Genomic DNA, 12,318 nt, shown 5'->3' with positions numbered 1-12,318 from the left:
TCATAAATACAATGAATGTTTTTTGATATTTTGGATAGAGTTCACCTAAAATCATGTCTTAAGAAAAATCACTTTTTTTTTTTGTTCCTTTGTTTTTTGCGGGGGGAGCTTTGGGGTTACACCTGGCTGTGTTCGGAGCTGACTGCTGGCTGTGCTCAGGGATCACTACTAATGTGCTCTGGGGACTATATGTGGTACCAGGATTGAACTTGTTTTGGCCATATGCAAGGCAAGCATCTTACCTGCTATACTATCTCTTTGGTCCGAAACATCATTTGTAAGATACAAACATATATTTATTTGACTTCTTCACATTTCTAGACACTTGAAAGTATTTCACTTTGCTTTATGAGTTTTACAATTGTAAATCATTTGAATGTTAAACATGGAAATTGTTTCTTAAAAGTCTTAAAAAATAAAAATACTAGAAGGCCTGGGATATTCTTTCTGGACCCCTTGAAAACAGTAAAAACATGCTGCTATTCAAAACAGTATTGTATTAGGGGGTGACTAGGTGAGAGAATAGCAAAACCCCCAAATCAGTTACAATCCAAAAGAAAAGTGTATCATGAAAATATTTCACTTCAGGTATACTTTATAAAATACCTCCTTCCACATAATTCTGAGTATTGGAAAGATACTAATAGATTCTATATGGAGCAAATGTTCCAGCATTCTAAACAGGACAAAATGATACAGGAAGGACTATCAGCAATAAGAAAATCTTTGGCTATATCCTCACACAAATTGATCTGAAGGGGGAAAAAAGCTGAATTAATTTAAACATCTAAAACTCTGACTGAATTCAACTACGGGATCCCAATTTCCACCTCCTTCACACCTCTATCTAAGCTTCACGATGCAGACACATGGTAACTATTACAAAAAATGATTCCTCGGGGCTGGAGCGATAGCACCGCGGGTAGGGCATTTGCCTTGCACGCGGCCGACCCGGGTTCGAATCCCAGCATCCCATATGGTCCCCTGAGCACGGCCAGGGGTGATTCCTGAGTGCAGAGCCAGGAGTAACCCCTGTGCATCGCCAGGTGTGACCCAAAAAGCAAAAAAAAAAAAAATTTAAAAAAAAAAAAAATGATTCCTCATTAACAGAAATTCTACTCCTAGAATACAGTTTATCTATGTATAGCACTTCTCATCAGATATTCATATCCTATTTATGAAAATTTCACTAATCATCAGATGTACAGAATTTATGTACACGCTACATAATCCAAAGGTAACACTATAAAATGACCTAGTAAAATGAAGTACCAAGGCACTAATAAGTCAAGACTGAGAACAGTGAAAGGCTAAGAAAACTAGAAAAGCTTAGAACCTGTACAATGGGCAGTTTCTATGTTAAATCATTGAGGACTGTTATGTAAAAGAAATGCTATTAGCCTTTTTGCGAAAGCACAAGTTCTAGGGGAAATCCACTCAGCTTGTCGTTCAAGGCTCTCTATACCAGAAATGGAACACGGCGTTACCTTCAGGGATTTTAATAAATCTAAGGAACACTGCTAGCAAAAGAGTTGCTGTCCAAATAGACTGACACACACAGGCCAATGCAGCCCCTAATGACAGAGTAAGATAATGACAGGCCCCACTCAAAATCAGCAGGAAGAGGAAGATCAATCTTGGCAGAGTGAAGGAAAAATGCTGGCTTTCTTCACGTTAGCTCATCTCATACATATCTAGCTTCAGCAGCTGCCCGGTGCTGGGGTGCTCTGCATTAACTACACAGTGGATCAATAACAATTACACCTTCTCAAAAACATGACACATAGCAGGATTGGGTTGACATTTCACTTAGGCCAACATTGATCTCAGTGCATCTGATTCCAGCCCTAAATTCAAGTCAGGCCTGGGTGTACTTGGAATAAACATGGAGTTAAAGACAAAAAAGGAAACCAGCTGCTTGCGTCTGGGTCTAGAAGTAAACAGCACTTGCCTCGGTGCAGTTCACATTTTCAATCCACTCTTCTTCCTGTTGCTACCAGCAATGCTGAAGTTGATCAAAGACTATTTTTGATATGATTTACTCACCGTGACATCAATGTTGATAATATCTCCATCCTGAAGAGGTCGACTGAAACATAAATAAACCAAAAAAAAAAAGTGACAGATCTCAATACAAGGAATATAAAAATGAATACAGGATGACTAGTATTGCAAACCCAAGGAGTTGCAATGATAATTTGGAGTAGAGAAGGAATAAATGGATTAACTTTATCTCATTTATAACATGCTAGGTACTTTAAATTTTGATAGGACAATCTGCCATTGTTAAAAAAATCTACTTTTTTTTTAAATATACTCTTTAGTTATCTAATTGTTTAGTCAAAACAACAGCTTATGGTCAAATCTAAGAAGGCCCACAAAATATATATTACACACCAACTGCTTTGGATTACATACTGCACTGGCAAATATTAAGTAGTACTACATCCATTTTAAAGCAAAATACTTCAAATTTTTGCTCTCCTATAATGAACTTCAGAAGTTTGCAGGTGGGTTTCAATTAAACTATAGTGTCTTTCAACATATGTTACAGATCTAGGCCTCATGTTTTAGCTTTCAAAGGAACAATATGTTATTAGGCAATGAATACCTGTCAGGAATACCATGACATAGCACGTTGTTTACAGAGGTACAAACAGATTTTGGAAAACCTCCATAGCCTAGAGGTGAGGGATAGGCATCATGACCGATGATTTCCTGATGAACAAGAGCATCTATTTCTTCAGTTGTCATGTCAACCTAAAATATTCAATAAAGGAATTGTGCAGTGACAGTTAAAGACATTTCCTGTATTTACTGATTATGTCTATAGCTACTCAAGGGTGAGACTGTATAAATTTGCTGTGATAAACACAATATGATATTTAATTATGCCTCACATGAAAATCCTAAACTGTGCCTTTAAAAAAAAAACAATCATTTGGATATTTGATGGCATTATGGATTAATAGGAAATGGACATTTTAAACTCTAGGATTATAAAATCATTTGGGAATCATTAAGTGACAGGAATTTTTTTAGCCTGAAGATTTAAAAAATATGTTCTGAGGCAATCCCATCCTCTTTATTAATGCATTAACTATAAACACTCACGGAAATCTTTAGATAATAAAGCTTAAAAAGTAGATCAAACTACTTTTCTAATCTCAGAAAAACATTGATGTGGGGTCTGCAACAGTGGCATGGAAAATCTGTTTTTTGGGTTTTTTTTTTTTGTGTCACCCCCGGCGATGCTCAGGGGTTACTCCTGGCTTAGCACTCAGGAATTACTCCTGGTGGTGCTCGGGGACCATATGGGATGCTGGGAATTGAACCCGGGTTGGCTGCGTGCAAGGCAAACACCCTACCTGCTGTGCTATCGCTCCAGCCCCGGCATGGAAAATCTGAATCATTATTTTTTAAATGGAGTATGATACAGTTTGCAAAGATTTGACTATCTGGAAATTTTTCTTGGCTAAATCAGTCAGTCCTCTCTTTTTTTGGCAGGGCATGGTGGTGGTTCGAGGGGTGGTGATTTTTGTAGTGCTGGTGACTAAACCCAGGGCCTCTTATATACAAAGAATGTGCTCTACTGATGGGTCATATCCTCAGCCAAAATCAATGTGCTTGCTTTTGTTTTGTGTGTATGTGCGGAGTGCTAGAGAGAGAAACCCTGGGGTTCACACATGCAAGACAGATAGTCTATTGCTGAGCTTCATCCCTAATGCCCCTGTCAATGTGTTTTTTAAAATATTTTCTTTTATGAGAAAGTGTGCAATTACATTAAAATGGAAAGAAAGATAAAATCAAGTTTCACAATTTTTGAGTTTTCCACTTCTGTAAAATCATAACGCATCAACATAAAAAAATTTGCAACATCCAGCAGTGTTGAGGGCTTACTCCTGGCTTTGTACTCAGGATCACTCCTGGAAGGCATGCAAGGCCATATGGGTTGCCGGGGATTGAACTCTGGTTGGCCGCATACTTGCCAAGTGACGTACCCACCGTACTCTCACTGCAGCCTTCATTAAAAAAATTCTAAAACAAAATTTTTATTAAAAATAAATTATTTCTTCAAGCTACATTATGCACTGTGTGTTGCTATAACAGTTTTATTCAATAGGTGCTACTCTAAGTAATTTTATCTTTGAGTTTCACTTTCTAAATTTTTTGTTTGTTTTTGAGTTATACCCAGCAGTGCTCAGGACTTACTCCTGGCTCTGTGCTCAGGGGTCACTTCCTGGCAGTGCTTGGGGGTATTATACATGGTGCTGGGAATCAAATAACGTTCAGCTGCATGCAAGGCAAGTGTCTATACTGTCTCTCCAGCCCCTCACTTGTACACTTTGCCCCCCCTAACCACAGGTCAATATGATTTTCCTAATAGTCTTGACATCATACTAGGGCATTCCAATTATTCTAAAAGACAATCCTGTGGTAGGATACACAATTAGATACACAATTAGATGTAATAGTTGTACAATTAGATAGCTATATTATTCACAGCTTTGGACATCTGTGTGATCTTTGTAGGCTTAGGTAAGAAAACGGGCACACAGAAATAATATAGGGGCTAAGAGCAGACACTGCTCCAGGACTGGAGAGGAACAAGTTAAATTTCTGTTACTGATGAACTTGGATAAACCACTTTGACCCAGAAGTATCTCCAAAACTCTGCTCCCTCAGAACTGAATCCAGATCCAAAACAGAATTCAGATTTTAAATGACCTCTTGTGGGGCTGGAGCGAATAGTGCAGCGCGAAGGGTGCTTGCCTTGCATGCCACTGACCAGGGTTTGTTCCCTGGCCCTCTATATGGTTGCCCGAGCACAATCAGGAGTGATTCCTCAGTGTAGAACCAGGAGTAAGCCCTGAGCACTGCCAGGTGTGGGCCCCAAACAAAAAATGAACAAACAATCAAACCTAAAAAGACCTCTCGAATAAATTCATAACATGAGAAGAATCCCTGTTCCCCATCACCAGATTTTACTTAATTTCCAGCGTATTGGATGTGCACAAAAAGAACTCAAAGGGAAGGAGGGAAAGAGGCATCCTGTTGTCCCTTCGGCAATGCTTCTAAGAAGCCCTGGTGAGGCGCCACCTTCAAACTCTTCCCAGCCAGGAGGAGAACATGACGGGCCAGCTGACAGGCCTGACGCAGCCCTTGGATCTGATCTTCATTCTTCACTTCTATGCTGTCTCCCCAGCCGGGTACAATGCCTGTCGTCACATAGTCTGGCTTCTTTATGTGCTGGAGGAAAAAAGGATTGAAAACGAAGATCAGAACCCAGCACACGACAATGGGATCATTTTTTTCGGACACAGCTACCCGCTTCAGGGAGCCCTGCCCTTCCTGCCCGAGCATCGACCTCCGAGGCCGGCACAACAGACCCTCCGGGCTGCCCCCGGTTCCTTCCCCTGCCCTTTTGAACTTAACATTGCCTGTGAGTGCTGCCTCTGGACGCTCTGTTAACCTTAGCGTGCTTTGAGGCAAACAGGCAAACGGCACTGAAGTAGACTTCTGGTCAAAACAAACAGTCGTTTTCTTTTCTTCTTCCTCCCAGGCCCTCCCCACCCACCCCTCCACTCCCCAAACCCCCCCCCCCCGCACCCCCCCTCAGTTAGAAGCCTATTGCCATTGATGAAAAATAGCACCCACCTTCCAAATTGCCAAACGGTTAATTAAGAGCACTTTCATCTTCTGAACACCAGGATGAAATTTATGCAAAGGATAGCTCACAACCCGGCCCCTCAAACCCCATGAATTTATGTAAAAGGCCGACTGCCAGGCCCCAGACACCTCGTCCAAATCCACTTCTCTGACACTCCACAACTGTGCCCAAATGGAGAGGGGGCTAGAATAAAAATAGCTTTCTTCCCTCTGCCCCTCCCAGGAACAGAGAAACATAGACAGAATATTTCTATGTCCTGTCACAAAACAAACACACAAAACCTGCCCACACTCCCAACATCCCCCGATTCATCTGGAAGAGTCTTTTCATCAGTCCTTGGACCCAGAGGCAGTGCTCATTCGTTAAAACACGGTCTCACACATTGACTTCTCTCAGTCCCGAGGTTCTGCACAGGCCTTCACGGGCTATTTATGGAAACTGCTCCATGAGCATTGCTGAGCGGAGTGGGGTCTGGTCATCCATCGGTTGAGGACAGGAAGCTGAGGCAGGTCGAGCTACTCCGCTGACATCGCAGCCACTGTGGCAGGGCTGCTCCTTGGGAAGTGCACAGTATGAGGGCCGCTGCCCGCTCTCGAGTTCTGAGGGAACCTTCTGACCCGGTCACACCAGGGCTGGGGCTGGCACAGCAGAGCCCTGGGTGAGTGTCTCTCTCCTCCAGCCTCCCCCAAAGCTTCCTTCACTCCCCCCACACTCTGGTGGCCCCTGGGCTTTGTGATCTGATCAGGTTACAAGAGTGGGCAAGGGGGCTATCTGGTTGTCACTCAGTGAGATCCTAAAAGTGGTCCTTCACCTCACACGGGAGTTTCCTTTTTTTTCCAAAGGAAAAGAGGAAATACCAGGAATACAGTCTGGGTGCTGGTGGCCCATCACGGCCACCACCACGGGCCAGTCACTTTTATTGCGTATAATAGACTTACTGTGGCTCACTGTAAACAAAAAAAATGCAGACAAGGGGGACAGTGGGTGACTTGGGGGACGGATCTATATTTCTTTCAGTTATTCTTGCTCTCTGAGAAGCGCTACACACCTTCTTTATACTGCATTTTGAATAATGGATAGAGTGTCTTTCCACAGAGCGGCAATCTCAGAAAAATGAAGAATGATCTGAGATAAGACACTTGTTTAATTTACTCCAAAGGACATTCAAAGACAGCAGCATTTAATAACATGAAAAACGGAATAGCAGGCTTTAGGAAAAGACATCAAGTGCATTCGTTTCCATTAATCTCTCCTGAATGATCCCAGTTTTATAGTAGGATTTTCCCTATGTTTATAGTTTGGGCACTAAAAACATGTAGTATCTCCATATTATCTTCATGTTAGAGATTTTGTATAAAAATTTCATGCGGGCAATTAAAATTCTAAATAAGGTAAGCAGGTCTAGGCTTCGTGGTTTATGATAAAAATGTAACATTACAAAACTGCGGGATGTTTAAACTTCTCAAATCACAGTTTTAAATCACAAATCAAGTTTAAAAATTATGATTCAACAGCTTACAAATCAAGGGTACAAAAACATTTCATCGCTTCTGCAGTTAACCTTTATCTTGGCTGGAAGAAAACCAGCAGATAATAGGCAATACAGTACCTGAGGGACTGGATGAGCTGAAGAAACTGCAGCCGGCAAAACTATATTGTGTGTAACATCTCTTTGTCTCCAGAAAAGGAAATTCCTTCTTTGTTGACTGCTGGGCTGCTTGTGTAAGTAGATATGATTGAGTGGTGAGCAGAAAATTCTTTGACAACCTGAGAGCAGACGGAAGACATATTTTAAATTAAAACCAAAATACAAAATAAACCCTAACATACTGCTATGTTTTTAGATGTTGCGTTTTAGTCTAGTAAATCATTATTCCAATCCTTCTTTGGTTCAAATTGGAAAATCCCCCGCTAGAAGAGAAAGTGGTAGTAATCCGAGTTCTAATGCAATAGTAGCGTATATTTATTAGTTAATACTATGTTGGTCTAAATGTTTGACAACAGAAACATTCTAATGGGAAATAAACATACAGAAACATCCAATAAGCACCACGTCAGAAAAAAGAACAACTTCTGTTGTGGTACGTTAGACAACAGTGTCTAGGATGACACAAGATTTGGGGTGCTGTTTAGGTGCCTTTATATTCTTTAAAGCGGCACACTTTCAAGAATCACGGACAAATTGCCAGCTGCACTTTCTGCCCTCGATAGGATTTTACTGCCCTGTGTGAAGCTCACGTGCAGTGAGGCATTATACTGAAATTCATTGTGATGAAGGCACAAATCACCCTGGAAGAAAACCAACAGAAGTCCCTTGGGGAACCTACCCGGGGAAATTTACAACGATGTATCAGAATGTTACATTGCTGTCAACTCAGCAATTTATCTCCTTGGACTCGCCTTGCAGATATTCTGCAGTAATGGATGCAATAAGGTGTAGCCTTACCACAGTGGTGAGGTAGAAATATGAGGGAATAACCCAAAAGCTCATCATCTGGGGCCTGGTTCTCTCTAACATGTATATCTACATAACCAAAAGCTACGGAACTTTTTTTTTTTTTGAAGTAAATAGATTTTATTCAGAAGTTTCTGAGGGAGGGAGGAAGGGATAAGTGGGAGAGAGAATAGTAAGAATAACGTGCTCAAGAGAGACCTCGGGCTTCTCCAAGGGTGGAGGAAGCTTTACACACATCCTAGCACTGGACACAAAACATGAAAGTACACATCTCAAGGGGGGAGATGCGGGTGACACATGTGCTCGGGCACCACATGTGCTCGGCCACATGGGCACAAGCAGCACGTGGGCTCAGGCAGCATATGCTCCAAAAGCTACGGAACTTGTAGGGAATAAGCTCAATCATTTCAACATGCTGGAATAGAAAGAAGTCACTATACATTGTTGGGGAAAAAGAAAACACTGAAGAGGGGCTAGAGCGGGCAGGACATTTGCCTTGCACGAGGCTGACCCAGGTTCGAACCCCAGCATCCTCTACAGTCCCCCTAGCACCACCAGGAATAATTCCTGAGTACAGAGCAAGGAGTAACCCCCGAGCATCACTGGATGTGACCCAAAAAGCCAATAAATAAATAAATAAAAAGAAAATGCTAAATAAAAACATTTTTTGAAAAAGCACAATAATGTTAAAAAATAACTGGTACTTTTATAGAAGTTTGTATCACTGTCGTCCCATTGTTCATCGATTTGCTCGAGCAGGTACCAGTAACATCTCCATTCATCCCAGCCCTGAGATTTTAGTAGCCTGTCTTTACTTGTCTTTCCCAACTATTAGAGGCTATTTCAGGGACAAGGGAATGAGACCTGTTATTGTTACTGTATTTGGCATATTGAATACACCACGGGGAGCTTGCCAGGCTCTTCTGTGTGGGCAGGATACTCTCTGAGAAGTTTGTATAAGCCTACAAAATTTCTTCTTCCTTTATTTTTTTTGATGGGGCGGGGACACATCCAGCAGTGCTCTGGGGTTACTCCTGACTCTGCACTCAGGATTTCTCCTGGTGGTGCTCAAGGGACCATATGGGATGTCAGGGATTGAACCTGGGTCAACTACAAGTCAGGCAAACACCCTCCCCATTATACAATCACTCTGGCCCAGGCCTATAAAATTTATTGAAAACTGATAGTCATCAACAGTGGTTCATTTTGGAGCATGTAATTGAGGTTAGAGTGGTGGGCAGGAAAAATTCAGATTCACTAAATTTTCTTCTAGGATGTTAAAATTTTTAAAAACAAATCACTTGCATTACTTTAAAACAGAAGTTTGAAAAATTCCCCATCACATCTTAATTGTACATCAGGTCAACAAACTATTGTCCCAAAGGCCAAATGTGACCAGCTGCCTGTTTTTAATAGAGCCCACAGTCTAAAAAGGACCTTGGTGGGAAGGAGCCCACAGGGGTGTTCAGGGGACCACACAGTGTCAGGCATTGAACCCACACCTCCTAAATACAAACCCTGTGCCTACTTTTTTTTTTATATTTATAAATGAAAAATCAAACAAAAAATCATCTTGTAATGGAATCTATATGAAATTCAAGTATCAGTCAAGACAGCCCATACATAAAGGTTTACTGGAACACAGGCAAGCGACCTACCCACCATACTATGGCTCCAGCCCCATCTACGATTGTTGTTGAGCTACTAAAGAGGTGAGTGGCAGAGGCTATCTGACCCACAACAGCCTAAAACTTTGACTATCTGGCCATTTGCAGAAGTTGGATGATTCCTGGTTTAGAGCCCAAGGTCTCAAAATGTGGTGCCCAAAGCAGCAGTATCCGTGTCACCAGGAAAGGGATGCCAATTCCCAGGCCCCTCCTTAGCCTGCTGACGCAAACTTGGATGAGGCCAGCACAGGGAGCTCTACCAAGTCCTCAGGTGATTCTGATGCACAGTGAAAGTTACCACTTACTGGCCACCAGTACCCTTCCAGCTGTGAAACATCAGGAAACAAACTGTAGGTGAGTCCTGGCCCGAACATCCAAGTGCCTCAGTGGATTGGAAGAAAGTCTTGAAGCAAACTCCAGCGGAAAGTGACTCCAGGCATGAGTCACTCAATTCTTCCATAAAGTCGAAGGTAACAGTGTTGAATCTGACTTAGTGTGGTATTAATACTTGGGGAAGGGGTACACCCAACAATGCTCAGGGGCTCCTCCTGGCTCTCTGCTCAAGAAAGATCCCTGGCAGTACTTGGGACACGATGTGTAGTACCTCAGATCAAACCAGGGTTTGCCACATTCAAAGCAAGTAATTTAAGCCCTGTATAATCTCTCTGGCCCCTTAAATTATTATTATTATTATTGCTTTTTGGGTCACACCTGGTGATGTACAGGGGTCACTCCTGGCTCTGTACTCAGGAATTACCCCTGGCGGTACTCAGGGGACCATATGGGATGCTGGGAATCAAACCCAGGTCAGCCGCGTGCAAGGCAAGTGCCCTACCCGCTGTGCTATTGCTCTAGCCCCCTAGACTATTATTTTTAATTACAAATATAGGGCCAGAGAGATTACACAGGAATATGGTACTTGCTTTGCATGCAGTCAATCCCAGGTCAATCCTGGCTGGGCACAGCAGGGAGCACAGGTTTTGCAGGCTGGAAGACAGGGTTCAATCCCCACCACTGCATATGCATATGGTCCCCTGAGCACCACCAGGAGTGATCCCTGAGCACAGAGTAAGGAGTAGGCCCTGGTCACAGCAGGTATGGGCCCCAAATAGCTTCAAATAAAATATTAGCTATTAAATTATTACAAATACATGATTTTTAAAAACCTGCCAGTATTATCACATTCCTTCTTTTTTCTTTTTTTTATTTTTGGATCTTGTACTACACCTAGCAGTACTCAAGGGCTACTCCATGCTTTGGGGATCACTCCTGGCAGTGTTCAGAGGCCCATGTGGGCCCAGAGATCAAATCCAGTTCTCTAACATGCAAACCATGTGTTCCGGTTCATCAACCTATCTCTCCAGCCACTGTGTCACTTTAAAAAATTGGGAGGCCGCGGGGCTGGGGCTGGAGCAATAGCACAGCAGGTAGGATGTTTGCCTTGCTCACGGCCGACCCAGGTTCGAATCCCAGCATCCCATATGGTCCCCTGAGCACCGCCAGGGATAATTCCTGAGTGCAAAGCCAGGAGTAACCCCTGTGCATCCCTGGGTGTGACCCAAAAAGAAAAAAAAATTGGGTGGCCAGAAAGATAGTACAGTGAGTAAGTTGTTTACCTTGCACACAGCCAATTCAGACTTGATCCCTAACACTATATACGGTCCCCCAAGCACTGCCAGGAGTGATTGCTGAGCACAGAACCAAGAGTGTGACCAAGCAAAACTGGCTGTGGTCTCAAAACAAAACAAAAAAATCTTGCTTGGTAGAAGCAGGTACATAGTCCTGAAAGGTTGAAAAGGATGATATAGCTCCTTAAAGATGACAACACCAGCCCTATGGTTATCAACTGACTTACAAGGCATAGGTTAGGTAGGAAAAGCTGAGTGTTGAAAAGCAGAAATTTGGACTTTCTTCTTTCCCTTCCTCCATCCCTCCCTTTCTCCTTTCCTCTCTTTCCTTTTTTTTCTCCTTTTTGGGTCACACCCAGCGATGCTCAGGTGTTATTCCTAGCTCTGCACTCAGGAATCACCCCTGGCAGTGCTCAAGGGACCCTATGGGAAGCAGAGATCGAATCCAGGTCGACCAAGTGCAAGGCAAACGTCCCACCCACTATGCTATCGCTCCAGCCCCTCTTTCTTCTTTCTTTCTTTCTTTCTTTCTCTCTTTCTTTCTTTCTTTCTTTCTTTCTTTCTTTCTTTCTTTCTTTCTTTCTTTCTTTCTTTCTCTCTCTCTCTCTCTCTTCTTTCTTTCTTTCTTTCTTTCTTTCTTTCTTTCTTTCTTTCTTTCTTTCTTTCTTTCTTTCTCTCTTTCTTTCTTTCTCTCTCATCATTCCTCATAAGAATCTTGTGAGCTGCTATTATTCCATACCCCCTGTCAGAACACAGAAGGTAAGTGACTTCCCTGGAGACACGAAGCATGTGCTAAACCTCAGATACCTCCACACAATATATTTCTTCTCTCAGATGCATGAGGGCAAAACATGAGTTAATGCACATGGAACCATTCAGAAAATGTCAAAGGCATCA

General features: G+C 42.5%; 1 protein-coding gene across 6 annotated transcripts in view; it reads right to left on the bottom strand.

The window, feature by feature from the left end:
* The window catches only part of METAP1D (methionyl aminopeptidase type 1D, mitochondrial), an 88,750-nt gene that overhangs the window by 14,195 nt on the left and 62,237 nt on the right, over positions 1-12,318 (bottom strand). For 4 of the 6 annotated variants that reach the window (XR_008627214.1, XR_008627215.1, XM_055120204.1 and 1 more), the window contains exons 2-5: positions 7,281-7,438; positions 5,101-5,250; positions 2,612-2,760; positions 2,047-2,089 (exon numbers count right to left, since the gene is read on the bottom strand). Coding sequence is in view for 4 of the 6 variants with exons in the window: in XM_055120204.1 (XP_054976179.1) it covers positions 2,047-2,089; positions 2,612-2,760; positions 5,101-5,250; positions 7,281-7,438 (500 nt within the window). In the remaining 2 variants the exon portion in view is untranslated. The other 2 variants (XM_055120206.1, XM_055120207.1) reach the window with 2 other exon arrangements.

Source organism: Sorex araneus, chromosome X (assembly GCF_027595985.1).
Source record: "Sorex araneus isolate mSorAra2 chromosome X, mSorAra2.pri, whole genome shotgun sequence".
Lineage (NCBI taxonomy): Eukaryota > Metazoa > Chordata > Mammalia > Eulipotyphla > Soricidae > Sorex > Sorex araneus.
Note: the sequence above shows the minus strand (reverse complement) of the source record. Positions and strands in the feature narration are given on the sequence as shown.